Genomic DNA, 25,397 nt, shown 5'->3' with positions numbered 1-25,397 from the left:
CACATAATTAACTCTGTCAAGAGTTTGAGAGAAGTGTGGACTCCGAACACAGAGAAGCTTTTAGGGATTTAATATAGAAACAAATCAAAGGGATGAATCTGTGTGAACAGGAACACTGAGTCCAGGAGATTGATCCAATCTGTAATCTTCAAATTATTCTTTTATTATCAAAATCAGATGCATGAATATCTTTCTTCAGGCATGTTTAGAAAACTTTCGGGGCCCCAGGTTAAAGGTTTACGTGGGGGCCCAACATTAAACCAAGCTCAGTTCTCAGAGGCTCCCTCTCTCAGCTTTGTCGACCTGTTGTCCTCTATGAATACGTCCCTCTGTAAAACCTGCATGTCTAATAATATAACTTCTACTGAACAAGAGAGAATAACAAAGAATTGTTGGAGGAAACGTCCTGTAAAGATGTGTTTGTTATTAAAATATACAAATGCAGGTGGAACAAGTGCAGCGAAATAAACACTTAAATGTGTGTTTCAGTGTTTTCTTTCCACTTTAATCTGAGAGACGACACGGCAACAGATTAAATATGTACATGACAAAACTATGTTTCTACCTGTTGTGTCGTTTGTCGAGGTTTCAGCTTCACATTTCCAGAGCAGAATAACGTGAAGCCGGCTGAGCAGCAGAAAGCTCGGCTCTGCACGGAAAAGAAATAAGAGGATCATCAATCATGTGGCGCACGTTGTATCCGTGCAGCATAAAATAACTTTACAAGGTGAAAACTGTAAAATATAATGTAAAGTTCTGATATTTGATGGATCTGTATGTTTGATCTTGTGCCAACACACTGCTCTACGTTGGTCAGTGGCTCATTCATCTGTTCATTGATCCATTCATTCAACACAATGTAAACACAGGGGTCAAATTTAAACCTGATATACTCCCAAAGTGACGGATATTTAACACAGTGACTCAAAGCTACATCTCATCAGTGGAGACACTTCTGGAGCCTCTGATCATTTGACATGATCTTCATCCAGTTGTTGGTTTGGAAGTACAGTTGTTCAGAAGGTCCTCGTTTCCTGAGCAGTTTCCTCTCTCACTGGAAGGACAGCTGTAAAATTCACCTCGTGAGATTTATTTCTTGTGTTGTTCAGGTTTCTTTAGATGAGTAATATCTGTAAACACAGATTCTGAAATCTCACCTCTGAAATGTCGTGTCTCTATCATCAGATTTTAAAATATTCTATTTTACCGTTGGACTGGGTTTTCTCGATTTGAACTACACGTACCATATTCATTTATATTGCTTTTGTGAAACTAAAGATTTTGTTTCTCTGTGAATTTTTTATTTGTATAAAGCTTTTGTAGAAGCTTGTAAACATGCAACTGACTTATGAGAATAAAATAAAATGAAATAAAATAAAATGCTGCCATGTGGATAGAAATGACATCAGTGGCTGCTCTGAGCAGTTTGGGCCTTCTGCATCCATCATCTCTGTTTGTCTCCTCCGTCTTTCTGCTGCCGTTAAATACTTCACATAAATACTGAGGCGGTTTGCTGCCGTCACGTGAATGGAGGGGGGGGGGGGGGTGCGTTTCATTTATCCACCGCCGCGTCACGTGTGACGGCTGTGGATGCTGGAGGAGGAGGAGGAGAGGAGGAGGAGGAGGAGGAGAGGAGGAGGAGGAGGAGAGGAGGAGGCGGCTGTCCGTGGTGCTGATGGGAGGACGGATGCTCTCCGGCTCCTCAGCAGCCGCTACTGCGCATGTTGCATGACAGGTACACGCAAACGCCTCCATCTTGGGCATCCCGAGCCGAGGCGCAAAGGGCAGCAGCCATATATACACACACACACACAGACACACACAGACACACTAAAAATAACCAGAAGAAGCAGAAGAAGGTTCACTCAAGGAAAATGTGGAGATCTGCCGAGATGTAACTTCTTTTTTTTTTTATGTCTTTCTCCTCCAACACATTGAGAGAAAAGAGCGCGGATGAGGATGGAGAGGCGCGAGAGCGAGCGGCGCGCACGGCTCTGCTAACCGCTGGATCCGCTCCGGCAGCTGCGAGCGGCTCCGCTCTCCTGCAGGAACCGACAGGTGACACGGTGGAAAGGTGAGTGGCACCGTGTGGCTTCATCTGCCATCGAACACTTTCGCGTTATTTATGTTCTTTACGCGCGCTCCTGCGAGGGGTGGGGGTTGGGTTAGGGTGGGTTGGGGGCTTTGCACGCTCGCGCTCATATGTGCTGGCATCTTCCTCCCCCCCCCCCACCCAGCCTGTCATGGTGGTCGCTGTTTTTCCTGTGTCGCTCTCTCTCCTCTGCCGCTCGTGACGGCCCGACTCTACTTTTACTTTCCTCTTGTTACGAAGAGCTCGACGCGACGCGCAGCCACAGGTTGTGAGCGCGAGCTCCGGAGGTTCTGCAGAATATTTATGTGTGTTTGTGTTTAACGCGTCGTGTCGGTTCAGAGACGAGATGACGCTCAGCGTGTTGATGAGCAGAGCGCAGGCCCTGACCCGTGTGTTGGTTCATCGTGAGGGTGTCAATTTGCAGTAAATCACGTTGAATCCAACTAAAATAAAAGCATGAAGTTGTTGACGTGGTGTTTGGAGCTTTATTGTTTTAATATCAACAACGATACGAGTTCAATAATTTTTTTAAAGCCCATATCCACAAATCAAAGATGGTCTGTTAATGTCTGGTAATGATGAGCACTCAAAACTGTTTTTGATATTCACACACGTCAGGAGGAAGAGGGGGTCGTCCACTAACCAGAAGGTCGGCTGTTTGATTCCCACATAATATAAATGCGTGTTTTAGAAAAGCAATTAAAAAAATACAAACCATTAACCATATAGTGCTTCTATGTGCAGCACCTTCTCTCCCCCCCCCCCCCCCCCAATCATGGGCTGTTTTGGGTTCACTGTCTTGCCCAGAGACACTTCGGTACTGACTATGGGTTCAAACTGCAAACCCTGTGGTTAGTGGACAGTCCGCTTTACCTCAGAGCCCACAAGGTGCAACATCCTCCTGCCCTTAACCTCGGACAAGAGTGAAGAAAAAATTATATCAACATTGTCGATTGTTTTCAGGAATTATTTCATCATGTTTATTGAGGAGAATTTAAAAATGTCTAGTCTGCAGTGAACTGAAGTGGCCAGAGCAGAAGTGCTTATTGACCTTGGACCCAAAGACCATAAAAGGCTTCTTGAGTCACCCTCAGCTGCCAGACTATAACAATTCCGCTGCAGTTTTAACTTTGCCAGCAGTAAATCAAAATAAGGGCAATGTTCCTACAGTGGTGACACAGTTGACTCAGGCAGTGCCAAGGTCAATTTATGGACTCGGTCTCAGCCGAGCAGGAATCGGTTTAGCAGGGCCGTGCACGAGGACCTGGTTCTTTCTCCTTTATTTAAGATTTTGAGAATATAAACGCAGCAAGGTGCAGACGAGTGTGGGCTTCAGTTCATGACAAAACTTCTCTCGGGGTACTTTTCAGATAGACCTTACTCAGGTGACCTGTCCAGGTGGAAACCTCCCTCTTGTCTCACAGCAAGAAGGTTCTTGGTTCAAATCCCAGTTCATGTAAGGAGTTCACATCTTCTTTGTGTGTCTCCTTTGCTTCTCCTGCTTCTTCCGACAGTCCAAAGACATGCAGGTGAACTACGAGAGAGTCTGGACTGAGTGTTGGTGTAAATGTGAGTTGAATGGTGGTTCGGCTGAAGGTGTATCCAGTCTCACATCCAATATCAGCTGGGATTGGCTCCAGCTCCACCTGCGACCCTCAAAGAAAAGAGAAGTGCTATAGATAATGAAGGGATGGATGGAAATAATAATCCATCAGGTTACACAATACGCTTTGGACCCGGCAGGACAGTATAAATAATCATAAACTTTATTTGTATTGAACCTTTCATGATGAAATGCCGCTCAAAGTGCTGAGAATCTCAGGGTTCAACATCAGGAGTTGTGTATAAAGTGTAAAAGGCAACTGGACATCTTAGATATTTCAGCTCTCATCCAAGAGGCTTCTGCAGTTCTCAAAGAAAAAATCCGGCCTCAGAAGTGATCAGAATGTATAAATGTGAGGACACAATGTCACCCCGAGAAAGGACGGCATCTCCAGATAAATCTTTTTAAGTGATTAGTTTTGAGATTCAGACCAAAGACTATTTAGGATACAAATTTGAGTGAATGTCCTTGTTTGGTTCATCTGATCGCAGTTCTTAGACGTGTGTCTGATGTCGGTAAGCTAAAAAGGTTGTAAACTAGTTTTTATAATGTGCTGTGCTTCATCTTACATCAATATTTTAGTAAGTGTTTCCTAATAACACTAATTTCTTCACCACAGCGTCAAACTTACTGTGGATCCTTCTTCTCCCGTCTATCAGGAGCACGGGGTCAGAGAAAGGAGCTGTCTTATAGAGAACAGCCTGAGGGAAGATGGGACATTATAGGTCAGAGTCAGATAAGAAACGATTTCCAAGAACTGTGGTGAGACTCTCAGTATCACCATCAGCTGTTGCCCTCTGATGTCTGCGGGTCAGCATGGCTCTATGTGGCCATATTTTCTCCTACTGAATGAAGGCGCCCAAACCAACCGCCCCTTTTTCGCAGGACTCTTCCAGAATCGATAAGCGATGTTGACTCACTTCAGGCAAAGTGAAGGGTTTGCATGATGACAAAAGGTGCCGAGCGGAGCGGTGGAACCGATTTGTGCCGGAGAACATGATGATCAATGAGCAGGCAAGGAGCCAAGCAGACAGGGAGTTACTGGGCCAAGGCGACGAGGAGGAGAGGGAGAGAGAGTGCCTCTGTCTAGACAATAACTGCTTCAGTTAATATACAGTTGTGCCAGCAGGGCGGGGGGGGGGGGGGGGGGGGGGGGGGGGGGGGCCCTCTTGGCTGCGCTGTTGGTCTCAGTGTCCCTGTGCAATGAAAGGGCACCACTTTCATAGATGGGGGATGATTCACACAGGTACTACAGCTGCTCCATGATTAATTGCTACCTATCAAGAAATGCTAAACTGCCCTGCTCACGAGTAAAGGTGTTCATTTGTACATGTACACATGTACAGTTGTTAAACGGTTGTACCTGGCTTTGATGGCTTTGATTTGATCGCTTCCAACCAACGCAAACACAGATGAATCCAAATGATAATACTTAAATATAGATAAATAGATAAAGTGGACTCACAGAAAACAACATTATTAAACCTTCTCGTGGCTGAAGGACATTCGATCTAATATTTAAGTCGTCTCTTAGAGGTCACATTCACCCGAACAAGTCCAGAATGACCATCGTTATTCAGGTGCATTACTCCACTGATTGGATTTATGCTTGAACTTGCTCTGCCTGATTAAACCATGTCAAATTGATTAGTTCACAGTTCAGACATTTACTGTATGTGGCATGCGTGCAAACAAAATGGGAATGCATCATACTAGGGAAGGGCCAAATTCGTAGATGACGTACCCAGAAGCTTTGGTCTCCCACCCAAGGGAACATCATAAGCAGAAGCTGTCTGATGTCACATGTGCCAATGAATGGAAAGAACATGATGAAACAATTCACTTTGGGTTATGAAATTTCAAACATTCTGAGTCTGAGGAGTTTAAATGCATTGGCTCATCTTTGTTTGTTTTCTCCTCCACAGGCTCAACTCACACCAGAATGGGCGTCAAGAGGCTCGTCGTCTTTCTCCTGGTGCTCTCGCTTTGTCTGGAGGGAGGTGATGCCAAAGAAAAAGGAACGAAGAAGGGGAAAAAGAAGGGGAAGCAGGTGTACTGTCCATCGTAAGTTGGGGATAAACAACAGCTGACACGTGTACCTAAACTCATCACTGATTGGTTTGTAGATCGAGTAAACCCAAGCTTGTCTGTTTTGCATTATATATATTCTCCTGACATCAGTCCAAGGATCAGTACGTGATGAAGTGCTGCTGTGGATACTCATCTGCATGGGAGCAGCGTCACATACTGATCCTTAGTTTGATTTCAGCAGAAAGATCCTCTGTGCATGACCTTCCTCTGTGCATGACCTTCAGAAACACTTGAAAACGTAGCATGTGTGCACTAATCTGCACAACGTAATGAATACAAAAGCTCGGATACCGAAAAAAAGAATTAAAAAAAAACAGCAATGTTACAGGCGTGCAACTGAGAAATGTAATAATGCTGCTCTTGCCCAACATTGATAGTAAATACGGTGAATGTCTCCTGACATAGTGAGCACCAACATGTCCTGACTTGTCTCTGGAGAGTGCATTGTCTCTATGCATTGCAGAGCTGCACCCTCTCCTTCCTTAAACTCTAACAAATGTCTCGACTTTGAAACTTGTTTGATGTCGTCCCAGTATTGGCAAGTCTAAGCTGCGTGACATATTCCGTGTTTCCTGATGCGGATGCCTTTGTGGATGAAGGAACCACTTGGTTCCAGTTTAGCTGTTGTGCTTGAGGTTGTCAGAAAGGTCTGTTAAATGAGAGAGAGGGTGGAAAAAAAAAAAAAAAAAGGTTTAGCGGATGGGAATTATGTTTTTCACTTTGATCAGGGAACCGCAGAACATACGCGTACACTGTGCCGCATTCCTGTGGAGCACTTTAGCTCATCCTCAGTGCATGATAACGTTTACATAATGATATATAAAGTGCTTTGAGGAGGGGAAATTCTTTGGCAGGAGAATTCATTGCCACCCACAAGGAGGCTTTCTGTTTCTCCTTTCTCTCCTGCCAGATCCTCTTCTCCTCTTTCTGTCTCTCTCCATCCTTTTGTTTTTCTCACCAGTCAAACCCAAAACAGGAATGATGTTTGAGTGAACGTGTTTGAAAAACAACACTTTACCGTACGGTGTTAATTTTCAGTAGACAGCTTGTTTTTTGTTTTCAAAAGGGGGGATTTCACTTTGGTCTCAATAAAAAGTGGAAGTATACTGTCATGTGTGCTCTTCGCCACCCACATGGTAGATTAATTGACGCTGGTGGGGCGATGATATCCGGGGGTATTTGAAAATAGCAACGGTGTATGTTTCAGCAGTGAAAACCTTACGAGCACCACTGTCTGTGTGGTAAAAGATACTATTGAGGTAATGACCAAACTTCTTGTAAACAACATCATATGTCAGTTAAATAAACAGACAGAGAATCATAAATCTCACATCATGTTAAAGCTTCTGCTCAAAAGTGAAGATAAGAAACACTTAACCTTTAAGGCTAAGGTTCCTAAGGTTGAATATGACATAGCAAACATTTCCCTTCCACACAACTGCTGATGTTATTTCAGTGAGCATGTTAGCATAGCATTATCTCTTAGCTCAAAGCACCCTATGCCTACAGCCTTATACTGTAGAAATGCTAGTATGATTGTATAGTTAGGAAAGCTGGACTGGGGCCTCGAGCTGGGAAGGGGCCCCTGACAATGACTGATTACATTAGCTCACAGCATCAACAAGAGAGAATGTGAGAATCCCCTTTGAGATCATGAGACTGCAATGACACCATGGTTGGAAACCCCCCGAGGCGCCGTGCCACTAAGTTTCTGCCAAAAGCTTCATGATTGTGAAGGTTTGGTCCAAGAATAAATTGAGGGGTTCGGTTCGGGTCAATGTAGGGCCCCTTTTTTTTTGCCTGGGGCCCCCCCAAGTCCTTTGAAAAGCTCCAGTGTGTAGTTGTGTTAAAAATGTCGGGCTTGATGACTTTCTACTTGTGTGTATTTTTTATGCATCTACAGTATTTCTTGAAATATAAAAAACACAGCAGAATAAACAAATGAACAAAATATATATTTATACGATTGTACTGTAACGAGGAAACATGATTCTCTGTCAACCTGTGGGATCATTATCTGGAAACATCTGAAAATAGCCCCACATCACATTTCTAAACACTCCAACAATACCTGGGTGGTCCAGATCTTAAAAGCTAATTTAATCCCTAAACTGGTAGCGCTCTCAGGCTGCAGTTTAATCAAGGAGTACACAGAGCAGTTCGCTGGTGTACTCTGTGGATCTGTGGCGTTCATCTGACAGGAATTTGACCCGTTAATGTAACCGTGCCTACAGTTGCCTCTCCGTCTTTCTTTGTTTGCAGACAGCTGTCATCCGAGGATCTGGCCCGAGTCCCTGAGAACTCGACCAGTAACATCTTGAACAGGTTACTGATCACCTACGATCCCAGAATCAGGCCCAACTTCAAAGGCAAGTCCCCCCCCTTCATCTATCTCTGTCCTTTTTTAATTGACGTTTTTTTTTTTTTTTTTTGCAGCGCTGCCGTCACAGTAATTAAAATAATCAGTTCATGATGAACTCGTCGCTCTGGATTTCTCACTCAGAATCCTGTGCTGGAACCGAAGTGTTCGAATACTCTTTTGACGTTTGTGAAAATTAATACTTTCGTGTATGTAATGTAGAACATAATTTTTAAAGTGAGGGAATATAATATAAATATATATATGTAGGGATATAATACTCTTGTGTTTGGCATTGATCTGTTAGTTTAGACTACTGCATTTAAAGATGGACGACATGGCAGCGTCCCCAAAAGAGAAGCCAGAGTGTCTCGTCGCCCCCTGGAGGCAGGCTGTAGTAAGAATCCTGCCTTTTCCATGTTAGGGGACAGGACATAGACCAACTGAAAAGTCAGGTACACGTCAAATAATTGGAGGTTTTGAGGTAGTTGTTATCACACTGGGGTTTTTACAAGTGTCAAATTGTTTTCGATTACTTATTTGAAGCTTTTAAGATGAGGTAAATTGATTGACAGCTGAGACTGACCTGTGATTGGTTGGTACTGCGCAGACTCCAAAGGCACAAGATGGCCGCATTGGTATCCACAATATTTTGGCTTCACTTGTGGTTAGTGTGAGGCAGCGGAGACCAACTTTATAAACTAGTCAATGGTTTAGACAGTGTCAGAAAACATCAGTGTGAATTTGTTCATTCAATCCAACAATTGAGATGAATTTCAAACCCTAAAATTCTACAGTACGTCGCTTTTCCGTCTTTACTGTGCCAAGCGTCCATCTTTACAGTTTTTCTTTAAACATCACACGACAGGGAGAACACCGACTTCAGTCTCTTTTAGAAAACAGCCACGACTCAGTGACGGGTCGGGCTTCAGGTGGCTCCTCACATAGTTTCCATCCTCTGGCACTTGGCAGCAGGAGCCGTATCTGGGACTCAGTGTTTGATGTGTTGTGAGCAGAATTAGCTCCCTGCTGGTGACGGGTCCAGCGGACAAACATCTGCTCTTGATTTCAGGGTGGGCTGAGAGCTTCCCGTCCATTAACATCCATGTCATAATCTCCCTAATTACACCCTAAACTGTGTCTTGTGCATTACTTTGGCCGGGGCCTATAAAATGTGGAGCCGCTTTTATAGAACGTATAGAGAAGGAAGCATCACAAGGGTTTGGCTGAATATCAATTAGTTTTTCGCGGATGCAATTAGGCATTGGAGGTGAGCGCGTGACGGCATCTGCATATTATGTACATTAATTTTGCAAATTGCCTGATGGAGTTTATCCCGTGAAACTCCTGAGCCTCCAGTAAACCCCTCAAAGGAAAGAAATGTATTCAAAGCAGCGCGAGCAGTCTGCATCCATCAAGGATTTTATTAGTTTATGCAAAGGGCTGAGTGGAGAGGGATGCCACTATAAATGTTTACAGCGTTAGCTTAGAGGAGGAGTGCGATCCTCTTGGGAGGGCATTTTTTATTACTTTGCCGTGTTGATAAAGTCTTTCACAAATCCTGATCGGTCACAGAATCCTGTTCAATCACCGGGAACAATCTGCATTGATGTAAAAACAAAGAGGTTCATGAAAACACACTGACACTCACTATGAGCTATAAACACGCAGATGATGTGAATCACTCCTCTCGCTCCTCTTCAATCCAGGGATCCCTGTGGAAGACCGAGTCAACATCTTCATCAACAGCTTCGGCTCCATCCAGGAGACGACCATGGTAAGAATCCACTTATCCCACTCCCCCGACAGTATTGATGATCAATACTTGCGTCAATCAGAGGCGGCGGTTCGGAGCTGAAAACTGCTTTGTCCTGCCAGTTCTGGGAAGAACACGTGAGCATGTTTTCTGGAAGGTATCGGGCCGTTTAGCAGTGAATTATTATGAAGACTGTGGGGTTTCACGCCTCATTTATCTGATGGCTTAATTGCTGATGAGGAAATGCAGTTTTAATGCTAATGAACAGAACGAATTCAAGGACTCGTGATCACTTATGAAACAATAGAGGAGGAAACATTTCTTATTATTTAAAAGTTGCTGGGAGGGGCCGATAAACGCTCAATTAAATAACCTGTAATAAACCTAATGTTGAAGTCTTTATACATCTTTCATCTTCAGTTACAGTGCAATGATTTTACCTCCACCAGGGAAGTAATATCTTCACCCTGAGCGTTTGTTGGCTGCTTGATTTGTTAATAAGTAAGATGAAAGTAAAGCAGCTGAACGGATTAGTTCAAAACTTAGTGGACGGGTGGGTCAGGAAAGAACCCATTCAGTTTTGGTGTAAATCGGGATCAAGCGGCAGATCCAGGGTTTTCTTTTTACTTTCGTTAATGGAGAGATTTTTCAATATCTTCGCCCTTTTCCCAGGGAATAATTCATGGGTTTTTATTCTAACATCAGAACACTATCTAAAAATATTCCCTCAGTCCCCGAAACACGCCTGAATTTTTAATGATGATTTCATCCATTTTTCATGCATGATTTTGTGGGAAATCTCTCCACGTTAGAGAAAGAAGTGAAAGAATTCCTTGATCCACCCCAAACAAGAACTGGGTTCTTTCGTGGCCAATAATATACTTTGTGGATGTAGCAGCATGGTTTGGTGAGTTACCTGTCAGACAGAGGACTGTCAGTCCTGAGAGGAACCAGACAATGTGCACGCTCTCAAAAACAGCACAAGACAAGAACAGCAGGACAACACGTGGCACGCTCGGTTCATACTTTCAAACCAGATTTTTCAAGAGCAGGACGTCTCAGTCCTCACAGGGACAGAGAGCAGATTTATGAACTTTTTCCCTCAGTGTCCTGTTGCAGAGGGTCTGGACAGTGTCTCCGTCCAACCCAGTGATCAATCTCCTGTAATTTAATTTCATGAGGAGTGACACTCTGAGCGCAGCCTCAGCTCCCAGGCTGGATCCTGGAATCGGATCTGCGTTAAGATCTACTGTGGAAATATTTCTTTTGGCTGCAGATCAGAAAAGTGTGTTCGCCAGTTATATCTTCCAGTGAAGTTTCACTCAGCAGCAAAACTGCAAAGTATGCAATGTACAGAGGTGTGTTAGGCGGACGTCAGGAGATGTAAGACAAGAAAAAGAAATAAAGAAGATAAAAAATAGTTGAAGGCTTAAACTAAAAGGAAAACAGAGAAATGTCAAGAGGAGAGAAGAATCAAGGCAGGAGGTGGAAAGAGACTTAACATCGAGACAGAACAAGTAAGAGCCGAGAGTGAGACGGAGACTGAGAGCGGAGGAACTCTTCTCTCGTCCGCTCTTCCTCCTGGGACGCCCGGCGATAGACAGACAGAGAAGAAGAGTGACGAAGGTTTGAGACGAGTCCAGGAAGACACAGAAGAGACGGTCGGCCACCTCTCCGCCTCATTCATCACTCTGTGGGGTCTCAGATCCCAGGAAACCTCTGTCATCATTTACACCTCCCTGAGCCAACAGCGCCACATGTCCTCTGTTGTTAACACATCTGTTCCCACTCTGTGATCGTATTCGCCAGGAGAGGACGACTAATTTCATACTGCAACACTGAATAAATCCTGCTTGTGTAAGTTTGTGTGTTTTTTTTCACTGCTGCTCAGTTGGAGTTTTCCTCGTTGACTACACAGCTTGTGTTAAATCTCTCTGGGATCGAACGCAGCACTGGCAGCTTGATAGCGAGCCAGAGGGAGGATGTATTTCCTTGTCTGGTTTCTCTGAAAGGCGAAGGTGTGGGAATTGGCTCGTGTCTCTGACAGACAGAGGAGCGCCAGCAGGAGCTGCTCGTGCTGTCGCTCCAGGACGCTGAAATTAGGTTGTGCAGAAATAAGAATAAGACGTCAACAATGTGACCACTGCTCGCACACAGACACACACAATCCCTCTACTGGCAGTGAGATAAAATACACTCTTGGTTACTGTTCATGTGGCGGTTCATGTGGTTTCTTGTGTTTTCGTGGATTAATGCAGCACCTGTTCTGAACCTGCCTGTTTGAAATCTGTTTTCTTGCCCTGTGGTGATTCTGTTTTTTTTTTTTTAAACTATAAACTTGAGTTGCCGCAAGACAAGTACCGGCTGCTGGATTCGAACCACAAAACTTTAAAGCTGCACAAAAAGCTGCTCACCTGTTCCACTCAAAGTTCGGGTAGTGACGGTTTTAACAAAACTCTATTTTAGAGAATGTTTTAGAGACAAATGTGAAAACATTCTTCTTTTAAAGTTGAGTCACTTCGATGTCAGAAATACGGAAACGAACTGCAACTCAACACAACACAACCAAATAGACAACTGTGAGGCCAATACTCAAGGGATGGGAGGTGAAAGTTACACACAGACACACACAGATGGTATTTTGGTGGCTTTGTTTGACAAGTCATCCATCTTCACATTCAGCAGTAAAAGTCCTTCCCAGCACCTGGTCCCAGAACAGCTTGAGGGCCGCAAAACAAGGCAGCCACAAAAAAAAACCAACCCACAAACAGTCCTGAGGTCGCTGAGTGAAACGTTCCGTTCAACAACATCGTGGACGTTTCACTATTGAGCGATTCGCTGAATCAGTTGTTGTGTTGATAACATTTCACCCTGCGGAGTTTCTCGTACGTTGAAATAGATGTTGTGAAATTTCTCTCTGCACTTTAAAGAGGTGACGTTGACACTAAAGACAAAAGATGGTTCGTCTTAAAAGAAGGAAAATATGTGAACCCGACATTAAAAGTGACAGTTGGAAAGAGGAAGTAAAAGCATGTGAGTAGCCAGAAGTGTTTGTGTCCGACAGACATCGACACTCACCCCGTTTGTGAATCTCTCTTCTTGAACACGACAGGATTACAGAGTCAACATCTTCCTGCGGCAGCGCTGGAACGACCCGAGGCTGAAGCTTCCGCAGGACTTCAAGTCGGATTCGCTCACCGTCGATCCGGGGATGTTCAAATGTCTCTGGAAGCCCGACCTGTTCTTCGCCAACGAGAAGAGCGCCAACTTTCACGACGTCACCCAGGACAATATCCTCCTCTTCATCTTTCGTAACGGAGACGTCCTCATCAGTATGAGGTATCATCGTCTTTGTCTCCCACAATGTTATTAGTGAACTAAATGCTGACGTTGTCTTTAGCCCGGATGTTCCTGTGTGATCAGCTGATATGTCCCTCGCCATTGATTGGTTCGAGCGAAACAGAACTAGAGTGGAGGATATATCTATATCTATCTATCTATCTATCTATCTATCTATCTATCTATCTATCTATCTATATATCTATACATATAATTGTGCAGATAAACGAACAAACCGATCAAACAGATATAGATGGACAGGGTGAAAACATAACCTCCTGATAACCTACAAACTACATGAAATATAATAATAACTTTATTAAATTGATGCTTCGGGGAAAACAAAATGACAATTGTTTTTAATATCAACACGTAAAAAGTGCATTTTTTCGAATGTGGCTTTAAATATCTGTGTAAACAAGATGAAAATAAAAAAATTATACAGTTCAAGAGATAATTGCATCAAACAATTACATGAGGACACAGAAGTTATAATGTTTTATCGGTTTGTTTGTGTTGCCCCGCAAACCTGCACCGATAATTACTCGGTAGTCCGACGTGCTTTGTTTCAGTAAGTCGGGGGGAAGCTCCTTTTTTTTATTTACCATCTTCTCTTTGATTTTTCTTATTTGCTTGGTTTTCCGGGTCGATAAGGATTAAGTCTGTGAGAATAAACTCTAAAGATAATGAGACTGTTGTCAAGCGTTTGGTGAAAAACTAGTTCCTGAGGGACTCAATGTGAAGTGGGCGGGGCCTCCAGGTCCAGTCTGTCTGTCTTCAGCAGCACTCGAATACAAGACGTCAGGAAAAACCTTTAAGTCGTGTGAGACCTCAACACAATACATAATAAGTACGAGACACTAAATCACATGAATTCAATACTAACACCAGTTTTTTCTCCGTCCTCCTCCAGGTTGTCCGTCACCCTGTCCTGTCCCCTGGACCTGACATTGTTCCCCATGGACACACAGAGGTGCAAGATGCAACTGGAAAGCTGTGAGTCTTCCACAAATAACATCAGCCAACACATCTGCCGGCTGCGTTTCTGGGGAGTTGCTGTTTTTATCCGTGACTCGGGAATAAAATATAATATATTTGTGTTTGGTTTTTTTTTGTTTTTTTTTATAAAATAGCTGTTTGAGAGTAAATGAGCTTTTTTTTTTCTTCCTTGTGTTTAGAAGCCAATTCCAGCGGTGATCACTTAGAGTGGAATAAATCATCATATTTTAAGGTTGCTGTGGAAGTCTCACAGCTAATTGAGCTTGACTGTGGTTATTACATCTTGTTTACAAAGCAGTTTAGAGCCAAATACGTAAAATAACTTTGAGAAATTTCCCTCTAATGCCGAATCCAGCTGCTGCGATTGATAGAATTCCACGCTTGTGTGCACATCATAGACGTTACATTAAATTCTGCGATTGTGTGTGTCTGCACATGCGAACACTGTACGTTGTGTTTAACCAATGTTAATGTCTTTGCACGCTGACAGTTGGCTACACGACGGACGACCTGCAGTTCATGTGGCAGACGGGAGACCCGGTGCAGATGGACGCCATCGCCCTGCCGCAGTTTGACATTAGACAAGAAGACATTGATTATGGGAACTGCACCAAATTCTATGCAGGAACAGGTACTGTCCTGGTGATGAATCACATTTTAAGTAGATTATCCCAAGAAGCTTCTGTTCATTTCAGTGCATTGAGCATAAATCAGCCTTTCGCCCGTTTTCTGGATTAAATTGGAATTAATAAAAAAGTAGAGTGAAATATTTGAAACCTCTAAACTTACTTTTTCCTCCATCATCTCAGTGAACCACAATCCCCCGCAACATTTGTGACTTCCGTTCATCGTGGGGCTTTTCTTTCATCCGCGCATTAATTATTCCCTTTCTGTTCTGGGTCGGCTCAGAGCAGCAGCGTCCTTGTTATTTCTTAGGCCCCAAAAGTATGTTCGTGTTTCCTCCCATGTCTCATCCCCCGATTGTTTTTAAGTTTGTGTTCCTGCTCCTCTCAGTGTGTTTTGTTTGTCATGGCAACTCAAGAGCTGCCCCACAGGTAGACTTAGAGCACAATAACAACCAATTATTTCATCGGTCTGGGATTTACTGCGACTTGGACATTGTCTTCGAGTCGTGTTGTGGAGCTGGATGGGTTGAAAGATGGAATTATTAATTAATTATGGGATTTATTTCTTACCATTCAGTCTTATTCTTATGATCGTAAAGAACCTAGACCTTTAGACCTTTAACGTGAAAGACGTCTTGAATTAAAACCGGGTCGTGTTGACTGTGCTCGTGAGAGAAATCGATATTCATGTGATATTTTACTTCGTGTACCTCAGAGTTCAGAGTTATCAGTTTGTGATGTGTTTGCAAAGAGTTCCAAAACAGCAGAAGCCGCAGAAGTTTCATGTTTTTCTTGATTGCAAAGTCATGTTGATATTAGTTTGAGTCTTATTGAGTTTTTTTTTTGTCTGAGGAAAATGTTTCAATTCCCCAAAGTGCTGTATTTTGCCTCAGTATGTCTTTGTATTGTCGGCATCACGCTCTCCGCCTGCTTGCTAAATTGTTCGCCCGTTGCTTCTTCATATTTCTGTTGCAGAGCCGACGTTTTCAACCACTTAAACACTGCGTACCGTGTAAATGACTTCCCACAGCGTGACCACGAACTCACAGCCATCATTTGAAGACAGGGACAATAGAAAAAGCAGATGTGGACTAGAATATCATTTTATTGTTTGTCTGGTGCACCAGTGGCACAGCCACACCCCCCCCCCCCCCCCCCCGCTGCAGGACAACTGGAGTAACTGATGCGCTCGTTAGTTCAACGAGTTCAAGTGTTTGTATCGAGTTTGTTTCCCTACTTATGATTTAAAGAGTTATAAGTCAGCAAAACAAATATTGGTAGAAAATGCAGTGAATAAAAAAATCTGCAGAATCGGTGTAAAGCTCCTGATTCTGTGCCACAGAGGTTTTCAGAGTACGAAACGTAATTTGCTATGAAATAGAAAAAAAAATCCCCGTCAGCCCACGGAGCTGGTGCGACCAGTGAGGCTGGCAGTGAGTCAGCCTTTTGACAGGTTGCCATGACAACCTGGCCCGGCACAAAGCTCACCTCTGTGTTTCGAGGCTGCTCCGCCGGCGACATAGGCCCGGCCCTTATTTGCTGTGTAAAGCTCACCCTGGTTAAATATTTCTTCAGCACATCCAGTCTGCCGTCCCCCGATGGACCCACCATCCAGCCTCAAAGAGCCGAAGCGCAGTGGGAGGTCTGGTGTGCACGGGGGCTGATTCCACGCGGGTTTAATCCGTCCTCATGGGAACCACACTTCTGCAGAGACTGGGTGAAATTGATCATTTATGAGCTGCGAGTCATTTCGCTCGGTTGTGAAATATAATCTGTCTCTTTTTACGGGTTTCTTGTGCAGCCGACACGTTGTGAATTGAAAACAGTTCTTCTTCTTCTGGAGGTGCCGTCTTCAAACAGGTCGTGGCTTCTACAAAGTTTGCTGAAATGATGTCAGAGACCTTCTGCCCATTGACCTCTTTCTTTCCCTTTCCGGTCTCTGTGGTACTAATGGTGCACACAGCTGAGCTCTGCATTGTGCTCGGGCAAAAGGAGCCAGATCAGACACAGACCTCACCCCGGCTCCAACATTTCCCTCTAAACGCTTAATGTGAGTTTAATCGACCACGTCAGGACAGGGCCATTACTCTCACCTGCCCCCGTTCCAGTTCAGGAGCTGGAAGCTGGAATTCAGGTTCACATTTGTGGACTGAGGTTTAATACGCTGGAACATCTGAGTTGACAAAAATAGCCCAATGCTGCGTTCATGTCATATAACTGTTTATGAGAAGCTAAGTTGAAGAGATGCTCATCTTGTAAGAGTTGGAGATTTGGGGAATTCTTAGTGTCGGTCTCTCCCACTTTAAAATCGCGTATGAAGAATAATCAAATATCTGGTTTGAGTTAAAGAATCAACACCTCTAAGTTGGAACAGAGGTTTTCATGTTCTTCCCAACAGTTCATCAGTTTTGGGGGCCTTCAGTTGCCACGGAGACCGAGTTGAATTTGAATTTGAACTGTTGCTCCGTCATGTTTGACCCTCCTCTCCGTCTCCACGCAGGATACTACACGTGCGTGGAAGTCATCTTCACCCTGCGGCGACAAGTGGGCTTCTACATGATGGGTGTTTACGCCCCCACGCTGCTCATCGTGGTCCTCTCCTGGCTGTCCTTCTGGATCAACCCTGATGCGAGCGCTGCCAGGGTCCCTTTGGGTATGGATTATCTATAGATCATTCCCACCCATCCTCCACTGGCACTCACCAATATGGAGGATCTGTAAATATCCTGTGTGTGTGTGTGTGTGTGTGTGGTGCATATTGCAGGAGTGTGAATGTTGTTGAGGTGATTAGGTGAAAAAAAAAGACTGGTCGATAAAATAAAAAAGGATTTCTGTGTTTTTTTAGGGATCACTGACATTACGGCCCCAATTATCTCCATCATGACATCATCAATCACTTTGACACCACGAAGGACTTTATCTATCAAGCGTTGTGCTGTGGCCAGTGTTGGTCTGTGCGCGATAAATCACTGGACGGCGTCGTAATTGACAGATGGAGCCCGCAGCTGTGGTCAATATAGTGCAAATAGCAAGAATGCAGCTTTAAAAACATGAGAATCTATCCGTGCATTCACCTGCTCCTCGGAAAGTCCCGTTTCACAATGTTCCGACTTCGGCATTTGTGTTTGTGTGCTTTCAGATTGGAATGTTGGAATATTTATGTGTTCAGAACATTTAAATAACACCATGACACGTCTTTCCTGGCAGATTTTAAAATGAGACGTCAGCAACTCATTTGCATTTTGTCGAGTTCTGATTTGATGTGGCGTTCACGTGATTTTCCCACTCAGGCGCTAATTTTTCCTGATTATTCCGACAGCACATGAATGCACTGTTAGCCAGGGATGGTTATGTGCCTATGTTATATATGATTATATACAGTTTATATATAATATATAGTCACTGGAGAGATCACGATTCAACCACTGATCTCAGTCAATTCTAACTTTTTCTTTAACTTTTTGAATCAAGATTAAAAAACAGATGATGTTGGGGACAAGGAGAGTTTCCGGGTGTTGACGAGACGGATCGCTCAGGAGACACTGGGCCGGCTAACGAGGAACACTGATCCCCATTAACCCGTTTAATGAAAGGGTTGTGCTGAGCCCCACGAGGAGCTGCGTCCTTTTTCCAAACCAGGGAAGCACTCAACGTCTGTGGCCCGAAGAAAGTTCAGCTAGATTAGCAGATTGTTAGCCTGAGCCCGGAGGGGGACGCGAGAATGTCTCAGCAGCGGCGGAGTCTAATTTAGTTTGTGTTTTTGTTCTCGCACTGAATAAATCACAGCTCGACAAGAACCACAGGAGCGAGCTCTGGTGTTTCTTCTGCTCGGTGCTGGTTGTTTGAGTTTCAGGAAACGCTGCATGCTGGACAGAAGCTCACACACTGTGTTCATGAACGTTGTTGGACGCCTCATTTAATTTAATGTCCTCAGTGTTGACATTCCTTCACCTCATTATGAGACACATCACATCGTCATCGTGTCACCAGTTTAGGTACAAAATGTATGAATGAGCTGAAAAAAACATAAATTGAATCAATTTGTACGGAGCCCCTGAAATCACAAGTTACTGTGTTATATATATTTATCTTGTGCGCACCAGATAAAAAAGTTGTGTGCACACAGAGTTAATATCTGCATAATGAAGACATGACTGGTCGAGACGTTAAAAGACAACGCTGCGTTGCGTTAATTGAAGTATTATGACTGAAACGTCGTCCTCCAATCGACTGAGCCTTCAAAACACAAACAACAGATTTTAACTTGTTCCCACAAGATGATAACTTGTGCACACAATATAAAAAATATTTAATCTTTCAGCATTTCTAGGGCTCTGTTATTTTAAAAAACATTTCTTTGGTTTATACATATTCATCTTTCCCCACATAAGATTCAGGCTATAGAGAATATTTACATTTGATGTTTAAAGCTGCTGTTGTGAGGAAAGAAGTCATATCTACCTCTGACATCCCCTCCCCCTCCCCCTCCCCCTCCCCCTCCTCCATGATTGTGTGTGTCACACACACGTAGCGTCACACACCCACCTCTGAATTTAGAAAATCCATTGTTATCCCTCTCCGGTCGTCAACTCCGTCCTTTTCTCCATCCTCCCTCCAGTTGTTTATCATGACTTTCATCCCATCATCACTCCAGCTCCACCTGGAAGCCTCCTCTGACTTCTTTTAAATGGGATCAGCGCAGGTCAGTCATCACCCAGGTGTGGGACCACTCTCATTTAAAGCTCTCTGTGTGTCTCTGTGTGTTTATATGTGTGTGTGTGTGTTAGCATGTGTGTGTGTGTTTCCTGTGCCCGTGTTCACTTGTGTATGTGCGTCTGTGAGTGTTTGTGTTTTCAGGTTAACGCAGCTTGTTTTTATTTCAGCGCAATGGGAGAAAAAAGTAGTTTACAATTGTATCACAGGAATATTCATCTTTTCCTGCCTGATGTGAGGAGCCGATTTATTTTGAACACAAAAAGCTGAATATGTCGTAGACAAACAACAAAACTATCTCAGTATTTCAGTTTTTCCTCTCGTGGATAAAATGTGGATCTCGTCTTTTTGACTTTATTTAAATCCTTTGAGGAGGACTTGTTTGATTTAGACGTCCTGGACCTTGTATGAACCCGAGTGACTACTCCGCAGACAAAACCCATCGGCCGCTCTAACGTGTTTATTGTCTGCTAGAAGAAGCGTTATGTGAGAAAAAGAGGAGCGAAGCCCTTCATTGGTGGTGAGAAGACACTCTTAAGAGTTGCTGTAATTATTTCTGCTGTAGCCTGAAACAAGTGCCGCTGTGCAGATGGGATCTCTAACCTGTAATCCTGTTGAGTACCAGAGCTAAAAACAATTTAAAACGACTCCGGCATTAAGAGGCTGTCTGAGCTCTCGGAGATGTCCCAATAAAAGGGGTAAGGGGACGGTCATGTTTTCAGACGCTATGTGGGGACGCTGGGACGTTAACTAAATGCACGACTCTACTCCTTCAGGATGAGGTGGCAGTGGAAGCAAACGTCCAGGCAGGAGAAATGTCTTCAGCTGTTTGTTTTGATATCATCATGATCCTCACTAATCAAAACAGGTTTATATCGACAAATACAGAATGATGCCGGATGATAAAACAATATCGATGCCATATCGTTTTCATCCTCAGCAGAATTACAGGAGGTGTTACACAGAATTTTTATACGTCGGTGTTTTACTGACAAATAAACGGGTGGAAATACTGAAATCTCAGCACAGGAAACTGAAGTGAGGTGCATTAGAGAGAGAAATTCACCGTGGAAACACATTTTTTTAGTTTTGACATCCAACTGTCTCTCGCTTTGCTGATTGACAAGGTCACTTCTCCTCCGTCTCTGTTCAGGGATCCTCTCGGTGCTCTCTCTGTCCTCTGAGTGCACCTCCCTGGCGTCGGAGCTTCCAAAAGTGTCCTACGTCAAGGCCATCGACATCTGGCTCATCGCCTGCCTGCTGTTCGGCTTCGCCTCGCTGGTGGAGTACGCGGTGGTCCAAGTGATGCTCAACAGCCCGAAGCGCATCGAGGCCGAGAAGGCCAAGATGGCATCCAAGGAGAAGGCGGCGGGAAAGAGCCCGGCCGCCAAGAACAACACGGTCAATGGGACCGGAGGGACGCCGCTTCACGTCAGCACGCTGCATGTCAGTGGATCCGGTTTGATAACTTTGGTGTGTGTGTGTGTGTGTGTGTGTGTCTACATCATGTCTTTACCATCAACACACGAGACTACTGGAGCCAGAACGATGTTCTCCTTCTCGCGATTGTGCTATTGTCGATATCCAGAGTAAAAATCCTGCCTCACATTCATATACAGACGGCTGCTGCTAGAGACTGTCTGTGTTTCGTGTGGAGAAACGTTCGACAGTGTGCGGAGTCTTATATCCGCTCTCGGCGCCGGAGGCTCCAAAATATTGCCAACTGCCCCCAAATGCTATTTCAGCGTTAAATAACCGATCGATAACTGACCCCATGACTCCATCGTACACCTCAGGCAAAGACTTCACTGTCCAGTCAACATCACTGGAGCAGGGACACTCTCCTCTATCTGTTTATTTACCAAACCCGACACAAACAGCCGAGGGTTCATGCAGACTCAAGGTATAAATAAGTATTTATTACTCGTTGGGACAAAGTCAAGGGTTGTTGAGCTCAAGTTGTGATCAGGTTCTGCTTTCTCACTAAATCTCTACTAACGACCCGATCACGTCCATAGTCAGAGTATAAATAATGTCCTCTCGGGTTTTGATGCTGTATTTAAGTACTTTGCAAGTTCAGTGTGGATACCGTGTGTTTCTAAGTAAAACCCCACCTCAAAAAACAGCACAATGCCAAACATGATATTCCAGATTCAATCCAACTTCCTCTTCATGACAGTGAGGCTCGGAGATCAGGGAAATCCAGTCTTCGGTGTCTTCGGAGGTCTAACATCAGGCGTGCAGTGCGTTGTGCTGATCCTCCAGTTGTCCGCTTAATTAAAATGAATTTACCTCTGCGTTACTCCAGACCACATTCGGTTTGAGAGACTCACATCATTCCATCGAGCTTTAATAGGTTTTCTTGTCAAAACCAAATCAAAATAATGAATCTTTAATGAGCTTAATGACTTCAGAGAGTCTGATCAGATCCCGTTCACCCCGCAGGCCTTCAGGCACGTTGATGAAAGGGATTTCTTTTGGATGACATTACACTACATCCAGCCAGCGAAGGGAGCGCAGCCATATCCGGTTGTGTTTGAGAGGACACAGTTAATCTGATCACAAATCTTTCTCCTTAAATAACAGTGAGTGTGATTTATCACTACGATCTGTGTCCGACCTTCAGGATCAAACAACTCATTTTAAATAATCCTGCACAGCAGAATTTAAAGGTCTCAGTTAAGCAGCTTGAATGTGACGTCTGAGAGACAGAGCTGCTGTTCGATTCTATTCTATTCTATTCTAACAGAAGCCGTAAAAAGTGAAGCTAAGATATCCCAGATGTACGTGCCGCCATCTTGCCTCTTTTGTCGTTCAGAGTCTGTGCAGTAGCGATCGTGGCGTGGATCTGCGGTGTTCTGGTTCTGCCGTTAACCGCTCTCGACCAATCGCGAACCAATCATGACGTCTCACCCTGTTAGTCCATCATCAAACGACTACACACTGAAGCCTTGAACAAACATCAGTGTCATAACAACTAACTATGAACATGTCCATGTCCCATCCACTGAAATGGAGGAGGCAGGGGGTTTACGACTTATACTGCAGTCAGCCACCAGGGGGCAGTAGATGATTTGTTGATTTGTTTGCTCTCAGCTGGGCCACATTTTTACGTTGTGGTGGATAATTTATCGTCCGTCTCGAGGTTCACAGCCTCAGGCGTCTCGAATATTATTTGTCCTGTCAGATTATTTTACAGTTTATGATGTTTACAAGATACTTCCATTATTTTTAAAGTACTATTTGAACGAGTATTTGGCCAACTCTCAAAACTGATTTAATGCATTATTAGCTGTCGTTAAAAAACCAGCTCAGTCAGTAGAATAAATACTATAAATACATCAGAAGATACTGTGGCTTCAGAATGAAGAGTCAGACCTTTTTATTTTCTAAATACTATACTGTGATTTAGATTTAAACTAATTTAATAGCTTCGTCAATCTACACAGTAAAATATATTAATATTTGATTAAAAAAAATAAATTGTTAAATATTACAGGTCCTTTACAAGCAGTACTGTACAAGATACACGTAATAATATACAGGGAATACAAGATTAAAATACATTTTAAATACTGAAAACTTCCCTTTATTGTTGTGAACAAAGGAGAGGAGACAGAACATGACTTTATAATCGAGCGGTTCCTTTTTCATTATCAGGGCGTTAGCAGGTGGCAGCGCACAGTGAGCACAGCTTGAGAGGTGATGCCAGGATGAATTAACACAGAGCCAACTGCCCAGATCCAGATGTGCGGAGCTCGGAGATTTAGAAAAGATGTAATTTCCGTCGAGGACACTGAATTATGAGTCTGAAGACTTTTTTGCAAATGAGACGATTCAGTTTTTGATATTTGATAATTAGAGTTTGCGTGTTCTCCCCACGTCAGCCTGGGTCTCCGCTCTTTCTTCCTCCCACAATCCAAAGTTAAACGTTTCATTAGATTCTAAATGTGCGACTGTGTGACTGCGTGTCTTTGTATGTTGCCCCTGTGAGGACGCTGGAATTGGCTCGAGCCGCCGCGACTCTACAGCATCAGCAGTATAGATGATAGATGGATGGATTGTGTGAGGGAAGGGGCCTGGATACTTTCTGGAGCAGCTGTAGATGCATGGATAAACCTGTGGGAGAGACAGAGATAGTAAAGGGATGTGAGTTTCCAGAAATAAATACCAACATCTCTGTTCTATTCTGAGAAGCAGGATCGTGTTGTTTTACCAAATCAAACGAGCTGCAGCTGATTTAAAGATGCAGAATTTGAATGTTTTAACTGTGATGACGGATCGACTTTTATATTTCCGGTGTCATTTTATGTCGATATACGAAGAAAAGAGGAATCGCTGGTCTCTCATTTGCATTTTCCAGTTTATATTTAACATCATTCTTACTGCAGTCACTTGAAGTGCTGTGTGTCAGTTTGTAGTCGTTTTGATTGGAGCAACAACAAAGTGAAGATCTGCTGCGTGTAATCATCATTTTGTTTAAAGAAAACATGGAGGACGGACTGATGTTTGCATGTGTGAGTGGAAGTCTCCGTGACGGTGTCAGTCTCCTGCTCAGTCATCAGTTTTAAACCACTTTGGTGTCGTTGCACCGCCTCAGGGGCCGCCGGCAGCGGCGTCAGTCTGTTCGTACGACTTCGTCTCCGCTCATATGTGTCTCACAGATAAATTCACTTTGACATGAAATGATGCACAAATCAACAACGAATCCCGTTTTCCCCTTTCTGTGTTGCTGTCTCGCTCCCAGGTGGCGGAGACGCGCTGCAAAAAGGTGTGCACGTCCAAGTCGGACCTTCGCACCAACGACTTCAGCATCGTGGGCTCGCTCCCGCGGGACTTTGAGCTGTCGAACTTTGACTGCTACGGGAAGGCCATCGACACCAGCTCTGCTCACGGCAAGTCCCTGGCCAAGAACCACAAGAAACCTCCTCCCCCGAAACCCGTCATCCCCTCCGCCGCCAAACGAGTCGACCTGTACTCCCGAGCCCTGTTCCCCTTCTCCTTCCTCTTCTTTAACGTGATTTACTGGTCCGTTTACTTGTGATCACCTTGAAATCATGTCGTGTTATTAATCCTTCACTTCGCCCACATGCGTTCTCGATCGATTACATTACGGAAGAGGAGTTTGAATCCAAAGTGGTAATTGAGAAATGTGCATCTTGCCCATTCACATGCTGAGAGGAAAGTGAAATGATCTATTTATTACTATTATTACATTTATCTTCACAGTCTTTTGTGTATTAAACAAAGATTATAACCTTTCTTTACCTAAAATAGATGCATAGCATATTTTATTTATTGATAAAGGCACCGGAGAGGTCAATACAGGACTGAGGGTATATCTGTTGTGATGAATGGAGTGAAGACGAGTCCACAAAGATTGATTCCTTATCGACCGAGATGCACAGATCTATAGAGGAGCATTTGTAAAAAAACTATTTGATTTTTGCTCTGCAAGTTTAATAAGTTGCATTTTATTTTAAGCTTCGGTGCAAAGTGTAATTAAATTGTAATTACATCGCATGTTTTCAAAAACCATTGCATGTGTGTGAAGATAAAATTTAAATATAAATATACATAACGTGTTTATTAGAGTTTATTATCGTATGATTTGCTCTAGAGATGAAAAGTGGATACGTGAAACACTCCTGTTCCTGTCTAGATGGTCATGTGACACTGCCAGTCCTCCTACAAATGTAGCGTCCGACGTCCCGTCTCCCCCCCCCCCCCCCACTGTAGCGTGTGTAAATGGGTCACAAGTGATTGTGGCCGCGTGTTTGTGAAATTTACAAGCAAAGAAAAATAAATGATCAAATCAC

General features: G+C 43.8%; 1 protein-coding gene and 1 long non-coding RNA gene across 4 annotated transcripts; one reads left to right on the top strand and one right to left on the bottom strand.

Moving 5' to 3' along the window:
- Positions 1-1,621: 1,621 nt before the first annotated feature.
- Positions 1,622-25,397, top strand: glrbb (glycine receptor, beta b). 3 transcript variants are annotated; one of them, XM_069531837.1, is made up of 11 exons: positions 1,622-1,735; positions 1,947-2,074; positions 5,621-5,759; positions 8,049-8,155; positions 9,855-9,922; positions 13,014-13,240; positions 14,154-14,236; positions 14,730-14,870; positions 17,366-17,518; positions 20,732-21,051; positions 24,326-25,397. In XM_069531837.1, the coding sequence occupies exons 3-11, from the start codon at positions 5,638-5,640 to the stop codon at positions 24,620-24,622; spliced, it is 1,518 nt and encodes a 505-aa protein (XP_069387938.1). In that variant the 5' UTR covers positions 1,622-1,735; positions 1,947-2,074; positions 5,621-5,637; the 3' UTR covers positions 24,623-25,397. The 3 variants fall into 3 exon arrangements, with proteins under 3 accessions (XP_069387938.1, XP_069387939.1, XP_069387937.1); XM_069531838.1 differs by lacking the exon at positions 1,622-1,735 and having other exon boundaries at positions 1,742-2,074; positions 20,732-21,024; XM_069531836.1 differs by lacking the exon at positions 1,622-1,735 and having other exon boundaries at positions 1,742-2,074.
- Positions 3,357-4,833, bottom strand: LOC138411445 (uncharacterized). The gene is made up of 2 exons (XR_011244086.1): positions 4,327-4,833; positions 3,357-3,746 (listed from the first exon to the last, which is right to left on the bottom strand). It is a non-coding gene; the product is annotated as an uncharacterized lncRNA (long non-coding RNA).

The sequence above is a fragment of the Paralichthys olivaceus genome, chromosome 9 (genome assembly GCF_024713975.1).
Source record: "Paralichthys olivaceus isolate ysfri-2021 chromosome 9, ASM2471397v2, whole genome shotgun sequence".
Lineage (NCBI taxonomy): Eukaryota > Metazoa > Chordata > Actinopteri > Pleuronectiformes > Paralichthyidae > Paralichthys > Paralichthys olivaceus.
The sequence above is the reverse complement of the archived record's forward strand: the minus strand, read 5'-3'. Positions and strand labels throughout refer to the sequence as shown.

Excerpts from the sequence above, each read along its gene's own strand:
- glrbb (XM_069531837.1), top strand. The coding sequence starts at position 5,638 with ATGGGCGTCAAGAGGCTCGTCGTCTTTCTCCTGGTGCTCTCGCTTTGT. Across the intron at positions 8,156-9,854 it reads AATCAGGCCCAACTTCAAAG|GGATCCCTGTGGAAGACCGA; the intron begins GCAAGTCCCCCC and ends TCTTCAATCCAG. Across the intron at positions 13,241-14,153 it reads GACGTCCTCATCAGTATGAG|GTTGTCCGTCACCCTGTCCT; the intron begins GTATCATCGTCT and ends GTCCTCCTCCAG.